The sequence below is a fragment of the Aricia agestis genome, chromosome 1 (assembly GCF_905147365.1).
Source record: "Aricia agestis chromosome 1, ilAriAges1.1, whole genome shotgun sequence".
In the NCBI taxonomy this organism is placed as follows: domain Eukaryota; kingdom Metazoa; phylum Arthropoda; class Insecta; order Lepidoptera; family Lycaenidae; genus Aricia; species Aricia agestis.
Window position 1 is genome coordinate 3,779,678 of NC_056406.1, and position 16,820 is coordinate 3,796,497.

Sequence of the window (16,820 nt, forward strand, 5' to 3'; positions counted from 1 at the left end):
ATTAATTTAATCAATTTAAATGGCCAAAGTTTTTACAAGCTGGCGTGCTTCCAAATCAGCTGAAATAAGTTTTAGACATTTCTTACTATCATATCAGAGTATTGGAGACGACCATATTTGTAGACTAAGCCCCAATTTCACCAACGTATGTTAGTGTTAACAGCTTGTTAAAATGTCATGTCTTCTCTTTCATTCATAAGAAAAATGAAAGAGGTAACGTGATACTAATTCGAGCGTTAACTTTAACAGTCGTTGGTGAAATTGGGGCTAAAGATTAAAGAATAACTTTAAGTATTACCTACGTAGATGCCATTATTGAAATTATGGCCGGTTTACATCTATATTAACAGTAACTGCAATGCATTTCTGTGCATTCTAGTCGCATTTCAACGCAGGATTGGATCACTGGATGAAATAATGTAAACCCGTATTTATAGTTTTTAGTTGAAGTCGTGTCAATCAATAAATATTACTTGTAAATGACTCTCTTACACCCTAATCCAAATAAGGTGAATAGAACTTCATTTGGAAAACAATATAATGATCGGCTCATGGTGTTTAGAGTTTAGACTAATAACAAGACTAACAAATGCTAACAACGCCAACGTCGCTAAAGCAAATCGGTTGCTATCTCCTGTGAACGAAAAATATACAAGCTCACAACCCGCGTCCACATGTAGTGGATGGAATTTTAATGGCAGAGGCAAAAAGTTTTAACTTTTAAGTACATAACCGAGCTTTCGACACTCGCTTTTTAATTAAAATTTAGTTAATTAAAAATGCGTCAAACGCGTTTGAACATAAACGTGTCAAGAGCAATACACCGCGGAGTGATTAACCGCCCTTGTGTGCTAATTGAATATTGAAAAATATATTTTAGGACATATTCAACATATTTTATGGGACATATTCATTATATATATTATACAAGAGGCAGCACCAGCTCAGACAGTAAACAAAAAGTTTTGTTTGACGTTTGACAACGTTTCATGTCTGATGATTTACTGTATGTGCTAGTACTAGTAGCACCCTCTGCTCTGATCTGATCATTGCGTAATATTCTCTATTCCAGTGTTTCCCAAACTTGTCGAGACCGCGACCCATCTACAAGAAAGTTTAAAGTTCGCGACCCACCCTGTGTCATGAAGACAAAAAAGCAGCGGTATATGCACCCACGACGACGAACGAAAGAGTAAAATTACAATCGAACGAGTACCTACGACAATCATCCTATAGTTTCAGGGCCCACCCAAAATCTACCCGCGACCCACACTTTGGGAAATACTGCTCTATTCTATTATATCCATGTACAATAAGGGTCTGTTTTCTAATACATTTATTAAAATTTAAAAGTTTTGTCTCTACTTACAGTAAAAACAAAAGAGACAAATAATATTAATATTATTTTATTCGGTGTTTTGTCTTTGTACGATAAACAGTGATGATCCTTTAATTCGTTAGAAAGTAAATGTTATAAGGTCTTAATTTCAAAAGCATCGAAACGTATGTTAATTATTATTTCCCAAAAATGTATACCTAAGGTATGGCAGTTGTGCAAACTACTTATCAAAGATAAAAGTTAAAAACTTAATTCCATTAGCCCACCCCTCACCTTGTTAAATTTTAGTGCGCATGACGTCGAGGACTTTACACTGCGGCACGTAATCGCGGGGTACTTTACGAAAATCATAAACTACTCTTTACAATAAGTGGCAATGGAGAAACTAATTATTTAAAACTACAAAAATAAATGTTTTTTGTACGGACTTAGCCTGCAAACGTGAGATATAGATGTACTCGTATAAAATAATATACAAAAACGACAAACAAAGATATGGCCAAAAAGAGCATAGTCGACCCTTATGTTTATAAAACATGCATAGGTTACTCAAAATTGTGAAGTAATTGAAGGGGAATGAACGCGCAGCAACGCACCCCAGTGTGCTTCGCCGCGTTGCCCAAATTAGCTGTACGGTAGCGGGAAAACGGAGGGAAAATATTCTACGAGTCACCCTAGCGGCTTCCGCACGCGTCAGTCTGCATTAAAAACGTACGATTCAACTCCAAACTTTTAGTAGAATTGAAAAAAAATAGTTCTTGTCAACTTTAAAGTTTTTGAAGTACAGATATTTAAGATGAAGTTCCGAAAAAGACGATGGTGGAAGCAGTTAATTGTGTCTGAATAATATTAACTTTGTGTGGTTTGCTGGAGTGTGATAAAATGTGGAAGAAAGTGATATCACTACTGATGTTAGCAGGTAAGTAAAATCCCAGCGGCCAGCCGTTCTCAGTGTGCTCCGCGGAGCCCTGTAGCTCCGTAATGACCTTGTAGGGGCTCCGCAAGCGATACATAAATTGGTCGCTGTTAAGCATTAGTGTCCTAATCCACAAGTTTTTTTGTTATTAATTTTTGAATGCAGTCTTGTTCTAAATCATGTAAAGAACATAACTGCATTCATAACTCAATACGTAATTTTTTTGTGGGTTAGTACACGAATGCTAAACAGCATCTAATTGTTTTTAGAAGTGGTAACAATTAAAGTGGTCACACCAGCATGGTAACAATTATTCATTTAAAGATATATATTTTTTGTACAACTAGTAGATTTTGTAGTACTGTACTACCAAATCTAGTAGTAGTGTCGCAATGGTTGAAAGCTGCGTCTGAAGATTTTGTACAAACAGCTCTCATACATTTGGGAATCCTTGACCATAATGAGCAATTCAAACAGTAAGAAGCAGTTTGCATATATAACGCATTTTTAAAGAAAACACTATCTGCCGATGAACTCAGATTCCTACAGATATCTCAAAATATAAGTTTCAATTACAATTTGATGAGAGTGATTATATAATACTTCATATGTTCATAAAATAACATAAATATCGACATAAATATTTTTATCACCCATTGATTATTATTGTTAATTTGAATACAAAAAGCTCAACGGTTACGGCTCAACTTACTCAAGCCGTCTTTACCATAGTGAAGAGTCATTAACTCTACCATGTGAATATATGGCAAATGGGGATTGTCCATTTTTTTTAAATTTTGTTCATTACAAAAACATTTCGAGGAATAAGGTCAGTGATCGTTTTTCTGTATATAAACGAAAAAAAATACCCATTAGTTACTTATATTTTTGAACAAATACGTTTAACCTTTGTTTGACCTTCAATGGCGTTAAATTAGCAATAAAATCGACCAACATTACGTTTCGAACTTTTTTTAAGCTTCTCGTATCAGCTTTCACATAATGAGAACTTGCATTTGACGAAACAGCCATTATAAATAAGATTGAAAGGAAATTTAAAACATATGCAGAGGTCAATTGACGGCCGATGATGACGTCAGAGCGAAACTTTAAAAATTTATTGAGATAAAACTAGCCAATGAATTTCAAAATTATTTAATTCATATTCTTAAAATACCCTATTTTAACGAAAAAAAATATAAAAAGTACATGTGATTTTTTTTGGACAATGCCCATTGTCGCACAATGTCTTGTAATAACAAAAAATATGCTTGTTGTATTGTATGGAACCCCCTTAAATATTCATTTTATTTTTATTTTATTATTAAAGTACGAATATAATTGAGGATTTTTTAAATATTTTAAGTGCCTAAGTATCTGTTGCCATTATTGATATGAAGCAAATTATCAAAAAATTAAAGCGTGCTGCGCGACGTTAACGGCAAAATATAAAATGCTGAAGATACTAGAGGAACGCTGTCGACACGTAACTGCAAATAAATAATTGAAAAAAAAAACTCTTTCAGCGCTGCTGATTTCACAGTGAACCTTATACAGGGGACTCATACACACCCTAAAGTATCATCACTTTATTTTGTTACACTGTACCTCTAATAAATAAATAATGTTTGAGACGGATATTAACAATTTTTTAGTTCGAAGTAAAGATCTAATAGATCCATCCTCTCTATCCATCTCCTAGATGCAAGTGGATGGTTAAGAAAATTATATGCATATATCTCTATAAATTATAAATAAATTAAAATAATCGAATTCGCTAAATCCAGTCGTACTAAACATGAACTAAGCATCCCAAGAGACGCACGCGGCACGCCTTCTAATTAAATGTATTCAATTTGCCATCGCCTGACCCACTTTTTTGTAAATTATAAAACCTAATTATTACCTATCCCGAGAGAATGAAAATATAATTGCCACATGATGGTAGAACAATATAAAAATAAATAGGTATTAAGTTGTCCATTAAAGGCATTGTGGTGGCTAAAACCTTAATTTCACCAACCACTGTCTACTGTTAAAAGTTAACGCTCTAATTAGTAACACGTTACCTCTTTCGTTTCTCTTATGAATGAAAGAGAAGACATTACATTGTAACAAGCTGTTTATAATAATATAATAATAATAATAATAATCATTTATTTCAAGTATCCCAGACTCATATACGTACAAGATCAAAAAAAAAATTACAAACAAAAGTCACATAAGCATACTTACATAATATTTAAATAATAATTATTTTGGTCTGTATTCTGCATGCATGCGACAGCAGTGACTGATATACGGGTTATCAGGGCGTTCACAGAGCGCGGCCAGCATGCCGTTGGAGCCCCCCCGCATGCGCCGCATCAGTGACGACGTTCGCCTGCGCATTGTGGCAAAGAAACAGTCCACTCGTGCGCACGCGAACATCGCCGAAGCGCTGCACCAGCGGGGGAGCCCCACCAGCATCCTGAACGCGTTATTATATTGGACGCGAAGGGCGCTGTAGGCCCTTTGCGTATATGCTGCCCAGAGGCTGCAAGTGTAGAAGGATGTACAAAAGGCTCTAAACAACGTCATTTTTACTTCTAACGAGCATCTCGCAAACCTCCTGACAACCATGTTCGCCCTAACCGACAGCGCCCTTCGCTCCCTTTCGATATCAGTGTCGTCTTTCAAAGTGGACGTCACAATGTGTCCTAAGTATTTAAACTCCTCTACCCTAACCAAAGGAACACCATTTAGTAAAATAGTCGGCACTGTATCCACCTTTCTGGTTCCACTATGAAAGACCATGTACTGACTCTTTTTACTATTATAAATCAGCCCATGCTCCGCTGCGTAACGCTGACAAATATCAAGTAGCTTTTTAAGACCACAGACTGAGGCACTCAGCAAGACCATGTCATCCGCATAATTTATGTTATTAAAACATACTCCATCAACATGGCAACCAACATGCTGCTTGCTGAGCTCCTCAATCAGTCCGTTTATATAGAGGTTAAATAGGACAGGTGAGCTTAACCCGCCCTGTCTCATGCCACATTCTAGCTTATAGGGATCTGACATCACACCAGCCCATCTAACAATGTTAATTTGATTATCATACCAATATTTAAAAGTATTAACCAGCTCATGTGGTATACTCGACTTTCTCATCTTCTTCCAAAGGATGTCATAAGACACAAGATCAAATGCCTTCGAAAGGTCGAGGAAGCAGGCATAGACGGGCGTTTTTCATTGTATTATAATACTTAACAGCACTCTTAAGACACAAAATTGCGGACTCGGTAGAAAGGCCAGAACGAAAGCCGAACTGCGCATCATGACATCTGATATAACTGTTTAAATGTGTATTAAGAATGCTGTCAAATACTTTTGCAATGATGGTTGCTAGCGAGATAGGCCTGTAATTAGAAATATCTGACAGGCTTTTCGTTTTATTTTTCGTGACTGGAACCACAACAGTTTTCATCATGTCGCGAGGTAAGTAAGAATGCGATATACAGAGACTATACAGTAAGGCCAACACTCTCGATATATGAGGGCCAGCATGTTGTAGGTGTTCTATGCTTAATCCATCGTGTCCGGGGGATTTTCCCTTAGATATCGATTTGATTGCCCTCACTACATCAGAAGCCCTAACCCTAATATCTATACCATCTCTGCACATCTCATCCGTCACCCGCGACACCGATGGTCCCAGAGGCGATTTTACAATAAACAAATTTTTAAACCTGTCAGCTATCTCCTTCTGGTCACTCGTACCATCCACAGACACCGGAAGACCAGGGCGGCTTCTCAGACGATTAGTACACTTCCAGAAATTACGGAAATCTTTCTGACAGTGCTTAGTTGCTAAGGTATCCAGTTTTATTTGTTCTTGGTGTTTTTGACACCATTTTAAACGTGACTTAAATATTTTTCTCGACTCACACATCTTAGTATATATATCACCAGTAGTCGGACGACCGCATAAAATCCATTCTTGAAAAGCCGCCCTGGCCTCCCCGTGGCTATCACTAACATGTTTATTCCAGCCCATGATATTTCGCTTTACCTTACGCTTGCCCCGTCCGTGACTGCCCCCCCGCCCCTCAATGGAGGCTTGTGATAAGGCTAGCACGATATCTGAATATATTTTATCAATTACACGCATATGACTGGTATTTTTACATTTATAATCAGCACACTTCACACAAACCTCAGGAAAATCTATGTGCCGAAGGCGCTTTTGACATTCATATTGATATGACAAAATTTGGTCATCAGACCTTTCACCCCATACTACTTTATTGTGATAACAAGCGTCATCCATATTTGTAACAGATGTTAGACATGTTATATTACATTCACAAACGATAGGAAAATGATCCGACCACTGTACGTCATACTTTACATATACATTAAATACAGAGCTCTGGGCACTTAATGATACTACACAATGATCCAGCCAACGCTTTGACCCGCTGGCTATATCTATATAAGTAAAATTATTATTTGTGTTTAACATTTCTGAGTCAATAATTAACCAATTAGAGTCATTGCAAATACTTGTCAATTCATTATAAAACAATGTTCCCGGATGGGCATTAAAATCCCCCATAATATAAATAGGTTCGTTACAATATTCATTATTAATAGCACTTACAGTTCCCATGCAGTCTGTGATACTAACAGGCGTTGGTGAAATTGGGGTTAAATGTAAATAAAGGGGTACTCACGTGAAGTCGTCACCGGTGGGGCAGTCAGTTGGTACCTCTACCCGAGATGTTCTGGTTACCGTAGTAGTCCGAAGGTCGCTGCACGGATTTGAAGCCAAAATCTTTGATTAATTTGGCTACGAAGGTCTACTAATTACTTATTGTAGTAACCTCCTTACTAAATAACATATTACCACAGGAAACTAATACAAGGGTTAGCTTGTCTTTGCCAGACATATTGTTAATTCAAATGACACAAAAACAGTGGCCTTGGATAATTGGACGCTGTTAAGCATTTGTGTATCATCCCGCAAAAAATATTATTGAGTTTTGACTGCAGTTATGTTCTGTAGTTCATTTAGAAGACTGCATTCATAACTCAACATGATTTTTTGCTGGTTAATACACAAATTCTTCAGGCTTCTTACTTGTGGCACTTGCCCACGGCAGATACAACTGCAGCCATTGACGGCAGCCGTCGACAATAATTAATGGCGACGGTTGAAGTTGTATCTGTCATAGGCAAGTGCCGTTCGTCTGTAAGAAGCCTAACAGCGACCAGTGTATAACTGGTAAATATATTTGTTATTATTGAGAGGGTAAGATTATGTAGTGTTAGATTATAAAGTCCTAGTTTTGCTCACAAGTTCTTCTGTTCCTTGCAACCCACAGGGAAAATATCTTTCTTCCAGTAAAATCAAAATTTAAGTACAATAAACTTTTCCGTATTAAGAGCTGATAATTATATTATACCTTTTTAGGGTTCCGATGCCAAATGACAAAAAACGGAACCCTTATAGATTCGTCGTCTGTCTCTGTCCGTCTGTCTGTCTGTCCGTCCGTCCGTATGTCACAGCTCTACTTTTCTCCGAAACAAAAATGGAAAAATTATTAAAATTTTAGGGGTCCCCATAGATACAACTGAAATAAAAATAAAAAAAATCATTTAACCTATGCCTGTGTGGTATCTATGGATAGGTCTTCAAAAATCATATTGAGGTTTATAATATCATTTTTTTCTAACCTGAATAGTTTGCGAGAGACAAAAAACTCTTCCAAAGTGGTAAAATGTGTCGTCCCCCCCCCCCCCCCCTCTAACTTCTAAAGTAGGGGCATGATAAATCTAATAAAAATATATGATGTACATTACTACAAAAACTACCAACGAAAATTAGTTCGAACGAGATACCTACGCATGTGATTAAAATATGTATATTTGGAAGAAATAGATACAACATATTATAGTATATGTCGTTTATTATAGATCCGACTTCTATTTATAAAACAGCAAGTTACTTTTATAGAATACTAGCTGACCCGGCAAATATTGTTTTGCCATATAAATAATTTCTAGTATCAATATAAAAAGTAGATAAAAACCTATTTTAAGTCCTAATGAATGTACATCTAAAATTTCATTAAAATCGGTTGGGTCGTTTTGGAGGAGTTCGCGCACAGACACTGTGACACGAGAATTTTATGTATTAGAAGATGCTACTCCACTGCAAAAATTGTGCGTAAATCAAAAATAGTTAAAAGCTTCCAAACTTTATCCTGAACCTTGTTGTGTGGATCGCGTAGTCTGAAAGTGGATAGACACATCAGTATAGCCCTAGCTGCAGCAGATAGTGACATTTGTGGCATTACAAAAACTAATTAGGCAAATAAACGTGGCACAATTTTAAGTCTCTGGAGCTTTGGTGTCGCTAATATTCGCAATAATAATAACTTCGCGGCGACACCCCGCACAAAGCTAGGAGCTAACACTTTAATTAACTTTTTAATGGCAAGCGCGAATTCTTTAGAAATATGTAAGTATATTGTATTCAGTTGAATGTAATGGTTACAGAACTCATGACATTTAACTGGCTACCGGTCGGAAAATATTTTAAGCCGGGTCATTAATTCTTTCTTGGAGAAATTAAAAGCAATGAAGGGGAACGTAATAATAAGAATACTAGAGCTTAATAAGTAAAGCTACAGATATACGAGCGTCGAGCAGGTATTATTAAAAACAAAAAATACTCGTATACGGTCTGCCATCGAGTATACCGCCTGCCACCTGGCTTCTGTCACACTAATTTATGATAGCATAACATTATAGATTTCATCTATGTAGCATCTTTTGGTTGACCTTTGTCAACTATCAAATCTTTTAGGGATTCACAAACTACCTAGTAACGTTAGAAACGTGGTCGAAGAGTCGTATACATGATATGATTTCCGTTGCAGCAACGATGTCCGCGCACAGGATCAGCCAGCTGCAGGTGCCGCTGTACGCCGACCCGCGGCGCGCCGCCGAGCTGACCTGCCACTTCGACATGGCCGGCCAGAAGCTCCACTCCCTCAAGTGGTACAGGGACATGTCCGAGATCTTCAGATACAACCCCTCGCAGACGGTACGACAATTTTTTATACGATGACGATGAACAAAATTACGAATTTAAGGGTCACATTAATTATCCTTTTTCATTAGTCTTTTCGATAAACTGTACTTGTACATTTTACTTATTATGCCAAAATGATGTACACTTATTACGGAAGATAAAATATTAGATTATAGGCAACATCCATACTAATATTATGATTACGAAAATGTGTCTGCCTGTTCGTCAGTCTATCTGTCTGTTACCTCTTCACGTATGTATGTATGGGGATACTTTTAGCCCCGGGAAAGGACATAGGAAAAATGATTTTTGGCGCAACGGAAATACGGGCGTCATCTAGTTTTATAATATTTTACTAAGAACTGATTTACCAAAGGCAATTTGCGTCAAAGTCAGAAGCTTTAACAGCCAAGTGATGATATCATGTCGTCATAGTTTATCAGTTATCTCTAATGAACTATTAATTAACAAGCACACGTGACACGGGGGCTGTGTCGTGTCGAAACGTGTAACGCGACCTAAATATAATTTGAAATAGCTCCACTTCCGTGTTCTAGTTCAGAGTAAGTACTGCAGGTAGAAATTTTTAATGAAACTTCTTATAAAGTATTGCTTAGTCATTACTCATTAGTCATTACCGACTTTATCATTATAATTTTAATTCGCTTAAATCTATTTTACACATGTTCTAGGTCAGATTAAGTACTGCAGGTAGAATTTTTTAATGAAACTTCTTATAAAGTATTGCTTAGTCATTACTCATTAGTCATTACCGACTTTATCTATACTATACTAATATATATATAATATTATAAATGCGAAAGTATCTCTGTCTGTCTGTCTCGCTTTCACGCCAAAACTACCGAGCCTATTGTAATGAAATTTTGTATACAGATAGTCTAAAGCCTGAGAAAGGACGTAGGCTACTTTTTTACTGGAAAAAAGGGTTGTAAGGGGGTGAATATACGAAAATTTGTTCAAATTAAGTTAGTTCCAAAAATTCATACTAGATGGCGCCGTGCGTCTCTTACATCGCGCTAACGCTTGCCCAACATCTTTCTATAAGAGGTGGTATCATCATACATTCGAGTCTCGATTTTTTTCGATTGTTATTTCTTATTTACGTTATTTAATAAGTCAGTACCATTTTATTATATACAGTGACGTAACCTTAAGACTGGGTAGCACCAACTAACTTTAACTTTAACCTTAACTATAACCGGAAAAATTGACAGATGTCGTATGAGAATATGGGGTGTTTGGACGCCATATTTAACTTTAACTATAACCACGCCTCTGGTGGTTATTTATATATTTAACCACACACTGCACATCTGTTTTGATTTAAGGGGTACCAGGGTTTTTTTTATAAAAGCTTTTGACACCAATTTTGTTGACATCGCGCGCTATAAACTGAAGTCCACGCGGACGAAGTCGCGGGCAACATCTAGTATCATTATAATTTGAATTCGCTTAAATCTATTTGACACATGTAACTACACCTAATTATCCTATTTGTAGCTAAATTATGAAATCTTGAACTTTAACGGAGATTGCAACAACGTACGCATTAATTAAAAGTAAATGTAAGTAAATAAGAAATTCGGAAATGTAGGAAAATTCTTAAAATATATTATGATGAAATAATGTAACACAAATAAAAAAGTAGAGTAATTTAAATCAGGAAATTGTTAATGGAAGCAAATGTAAATAGGAATAAGAAAAACTGTAATAATGATGAGACATACAATTGAAATTGGTAAGATAAACATAGTTCTAAAAATTAGTAAATAACAATTAAAAAATTAATACAAATGTAAAACTTTAAAAACAGAAAACAATTGTCCCTTCCTAAGGTCATTATGAAAAAAAATAACGTAGGCATGAATAACTAGACTAAAAATTCCTCCTCAGCCCTCAATCCGCCTGTTCAACGTGTCAGGGGTAATGGTCCAGGGTGGCGAGTGCCAGGTGGAATCGTGCACGCTGCAGGTGATGCCCGCCCCGCTGTCCATGCGAGCCACCTTCACCTGCGAGGTCTCCACCGAGGGACCCAAGTTCAAAATAGCGAGAGAATCCAAGCAGATGACGGTTGTTGGTATGTTTTATAAAACGTATATTTTTAAGTTATTTTATTAAAACCCCTTACCACTGATCTCCATTATACGCTGGATCTATGATACCCACTTTTTTTGTGCCATTTGAAGCGGAATCAGCGCCCCCATTATTAGGACCGAGAACTAAATTAGACGTAACCATTGGTAACCATGTATTTATTTTAATTCTCTATGGCTTAATCGTTCGAATTGTTTTCGTGTTTTTAAAGTGTTTTAAAAGGTTTTACGCGATTAACTAAAACACGAACCACGCGTGGTGGTAGTTCATAGTTAAACTATGAAAGGGTGTATGTTATGTAAAACACGGTACAAAAAGGGATGTGGGGTTACATTTCACAAGTAAGTGATTTTAACAGCTCATTTCTACGATATTAAACATTTATTGATAATATAGGCACCTAAAAATGTGGCACTAATCTTATTATACCGTATTCACTACATATTTACCTTTATTTTACCGATTTTTGATAAACAATAAAATTCAATAGTGCTGGAGTTTTCTGTCGATAAAACTTATCGATATCTATAATAATTGTATTGAAATCTCCGATAACCGATTTTTATTATCAAATACATAGTAAACTCTTAAAATAATTGACAGGTTTCCGTCTGACGAAGGAAGACTAGAATTATGGTTGAAAAAAATTAAAAAGCCTGGTTGGCGTCCGAAAATTGCTACTACCGCTTGCCGTTACTATTTGAAGTGTACAAACGTTCTCTGTGAAAATACAAGGCGCAAAACTACCATTTGATCGTGATTATGTTTGGAAAATTTATTTCAGCGTCTACTCTTTCTTGACAGACTGTAACTGTATAACGGTAACTAATCTATATATATATATATATATATATATATATATATATATATATATATATATATATATATATATAAAAATGGATTTTCAAATGTGTTAGTCGCGCTAAAACTCAAAAACGGCTGGACGGATTGAGCTGATTTTAGTCTTAAAATATTCGTAGAAGTCCAGGGAAGGTTTTAAAGTGACACGAAGTTCACCGGGACAGCTAGTAAAATATAATGTTAAAGTATCGCACATATATTTTTATTATTTATAAATATCTTACCTACTCCACCCTAATAAAAAAATGTATTCAAACGTTCCATATTTATTTATGGATCGCATTATCCAATTAGTTAATTTCCCTCGCACTTCTGCAATCAGCGCCAAAATAGCGAAAATCAAATGAGATAAAGTAAATCCATAAAAATTGGCTTGCTAGATCCATAAATAAATAAGGAACTTTTATATTATTACAGGAACTTTTATATAATCCTTCACGTTATAAATTCCCCCGCTTTTTCCACATTTTCCTCTATTTCTTAGCTCCTATTAGTCTCAGCGTGATAAAATATATAAAATGGCTGTCTAACACTAAAATGATTGTTCAAATTGGACCAGCAGTTCCTGAGATTAGAGCGTTCAAACAAATAAACTTCCGCTTAATAATATAATATGATGAGATTAGTTAGGGTCTAATCACACAGAACACTTATTCTGCTTTGTTCAGCTTTAATACGATACACTGTAGCACTACTCTGATAATATTAGAAATGAAATTAGAAAATACAATACAACAAAGTTTTCGTTAGAAGCTTATCTTCAGTTTTGTTTTTAGTTTTTCGTAGTGCTAACTGCTAAAAATAAATGGATTATAGATAGGTACTGCTACTTCACGTTATCTACGTATGAAATCGTTGTTAATTTATTACGCCTATCTAAATTACGGAGAGGAAGTCTGTAATCTTTAATACAAATATGTAGCGTTTGTATTATTCAATTTAATATTTTTGTCCTAATGGTCGACATTATCTGAATCTGGAAACATTTCATCGATAATAGAAAAGACAGTTGTACATCACTAGTATTAGTTCCAAATACTCCCACTACTGCTATCAGCGCCAATATGGCGACATTCAAACGTCATTTTTACGTCAAATTTAGTTCCTATCCCTAATAATGGGGGAGCTGATTCCGCTTCAAATAGGCACAAAAAATAGCTGTCATTTCAAAGGGTTACCCCTTACCGATTCTTCGAAAATAAATAAAAAAACCATTCTTACAATAAAGTATCAAACCATGAGAGAGTCATGTTCTGACAAAGAATGTTATATCTTTAAACGAGCAACTCTTGTATATATATTAATTAAATAAATAAATAATAAAGTTTGTATATATTAATATAATATACTTCTTAACGCGAGCGAAGCCGCGGGCAAAAGCTCGTTTAGTATATAGGGGTTTTCGGGGGCGATAAATCGATCTAGCTAGGTATCATTTTTAGAAAAATAATTTTTATTCGTGTTTTATCGATAATCGATAAACTGAAAATGTGACTCTTCCTGACATCTATTGGTGAATAATAATACTATTTTGTAAGCAACTAATTGCTTTGACGACACAACAACAGCTAAAGCTATTCCAGCAGATGGCGTTGTTAAGTAACACGAAGTAAATGAGTGTTTGCTATACCGAGCAGAGCTCGGTCATCCAGGTACTGAGATTAGTGCTCGGAATGATGCTACCAAAAATAACTACAAAAGGCTTACTTATTTGCTAACGAGAAATACTTTTTGGTAAACCTCATATTGTCGCCGATAAAGCTCATACACGAATTCCCTTGCAGCAATGCCGTCTTCGGATCCCGTGATATCCGGCGCACCGGACACAGTCAAAGCGGGCGAGCAGCACCTTCTGAACTGCACATCCGATCTCTCGCTACCACCAGCCGAAATACGCTGGTATATAGACGACGAACTACAGAAGGTATAGATCTCCCGATTAAGACAGATGCATAGGCACGTACATGTGTATTGCGTACCTATGCAGTGCATAGGTACGCAATACACATGTACGAGCATAGTATGCACTAACAAAGAATTGAATTAATTGGAACATGGCGGATAGTGATATAATCCGACCTATTAACACAGGTCTGCCTATGCAGTATTTATGCCTTTCACAGACTAAGCCCTGTTGACTGAAACGCCGAAAATCAATTTTAATTTAAAAAAATCTAAGCATATTTCGAAATGTTGTCTTTCTGCAAAAAAGGCCAAGTCATTTTATACAGTAAGGTATATTGAAATCATGTAACGCTGGAATTTCCTGAATATTGGAACTCTGCCAGCTTTTAATTAAGCCAGCAGCGTGTTGCAACCTTGATTAGTTCAAATCATCGCGTCGGTTATGCTTGTTGATCCATCGTTATTCGAAGGAACACGAACTGTGTATTTAAATCAAACACTTGCGCGAGCAACATGTCGTCAGAACATGATAAGTTTTCGGTAATAATAGGCCTAAGTATATTTTGTTAAAAATTCTTTTTTTATATAAAGGTGCAAAAAATTGCCCAATTTTTATTCGTCTCTGCTTATTTAGTTAAAACTTTGACGGACGTCTATAGTTGGAGCCGTGGCAGCATACGGAGCAGGGTGACCCGCAAACTGGGGGCGTGCGATCATCCTGGCGGACTCTACGGCTGGTGGTGCCGCCGCTGGACAGCGGTGCCTTGCGGGTGCGGTGCGAGACGGTCCTGGACGTGGAACCGCCGGTGGTCAAACACGCAGAGGAGTCCATCCCCATCGTCTCGCGGACGCAGCTCTCCAAGTACGTAGCTAGTGGAGGTATGTTACATTTTTTAAAAGTACGACATGCACGTCACTGTGATTTAGTGGCTCTTCTAAGATTTGATGATAAACGAACGTGACTGAACATAAAATTAATAAACTTAAGTTGCACTACTCCAAACTAAATTTCTAAACACCTATCACTTTGTCTTTTTGGATGAGACTATTTAAATGTTTCTTGGTATAAGCGCCGTCAAGGGCTTTTTCAACCAAGACACCCAATCCCAAATCATACATTTCAATGTCACACACAGTTTAAGCGGCGTTAAAACATAGTAATGTGTGCTTCTTACTTATTATCCCTCCACCCATATTCTTACTCTTTTGTGTAAAATAAATATCCAGTACTCATCTCTCTAGTTTTTTCAAGCGAAACAAAATTTTCCATTATAACTACATCAACCTTTATTACTTTGCATTAAATTAATTAGCATTATTTAAAACACAAGGGTTTTGCTATTACAGCTTAGGGAGATATAACACATTAATGGTACTTTTAATTTCGAACGATATTCAAAATGGCGCTAATATAATTGAGATCGTGTTTTGCAATTTTCGCCGCCATTACAATAACACTTATCCTTTGAGAATAGCTAATTTAATTATAAAATAGCCTTGCCTCATCTCAATAAATTTGTTTTACTGCGATAATTTTGTACGATGAGGCAGAATCTATAAACCTGATTTAAAAAAATATAATACCTACATTAATTAGGTTTAACTTAAAACAGCGGTGTCGTATTGTTTCAGGTACCCTGACCAGACAAGATCTTTTAATTTTAATAGTGACATCAACAATAAGAATATTTTTGAACTTATGAACTTATGCGACAAAGGGCTGATATAGCTTATTGCAGTAGATAGCCAATTTATAATTTCCCGATAAAAAAAATAGTCACACTGAGGCAATAAATAAAAATTTCGATTAAGTACTACATACTACGACTATCCCGACAGAATGAGATAAAATAAAACATCAGATTAATATTTGGTAGAAAGCAAATTGACGTACCACGAATGAGAAGATTCCATGAGAAGATTCCAGGGAGTGCGTATCGACGGGCGGCTTTTACACAAAATTGAGAATGTGTGAAAGATTTTATTTTGATTTTCTTAAGATATAATATGTTGGACGCTTAAAAAAGATTAAAAATTCAAGAAGTCATGTCAGGAATAAAAAAGTGACGAAAAAATTATGTTTTTCGGAAATCAGGAGAGAGCTAATACGATTCAAATCAAGAAACATTTCATATTATTATGAATTAGCGTATACGACAAATTATATTTGGTTGCTGTTATTGCTACGAATAATAAAAACTAAGGAAAAGTAACTCCGTCAAAAAACAAGCTCCACAATACTTGTCAAAAAAGTGTACCTTAGGTTCACATTTCAATACATTTGCAATATTTAGGTGACCTTAAGCGGTACTAGGCTGACGTTACATGACAGATCAAAAGGAACCAAATTTAAAACGGTAATAATAAGGGAGTTACGATTCCTTAGTTTTTATTATTCGTAGTGTTATTGTATATAAATAAATATTAACAAATATTTCAAGTTACATTACAAGCTTCTGAGTAGATTAATCCTAAAAACAGTCCTACAAAATGGATTAAGTATATACAAAACCCTTATTCTAGTTTTTTTCCTTTTATTAATTTATAAAATAATATTATATTATATATTTAGATAATTTTATAAATAACTGAGT

At 35.8% G+C, this 16,820-nt stretch overlaps 1 protein-coding gene across 1 annotated transcript; it reads left to right on the forward strand.

The window, feature by feature from the left end:
* The first annotated feature begins 1,893 nt into the window (after positions 1-1,893).
* On the forward strand, positions 1,894-16,433 carry LOC121730199. The gene is made up of 6 exons (XM_042119145.1): positions 1,894-2,258; positions 9,191-9,357; positions 11,260-11,443; positions 14,106-14,245; positions 14,886-15,105; positions 15,859-16,433. The coding sequence occupies exons 1-6, from the start codon at positions 2,222-2,224 to the stop codon at positions 15,927-15,929; spliced, it is 819 nt and encodes a 272-aa protein (XP_041975079.1). The 5' UTR covers positions 1,894-2,221; the 3' UTR covers positions 15,930-16,433.
* Positions 16,434-16,820: the final 387 nt, after the last annotated feature.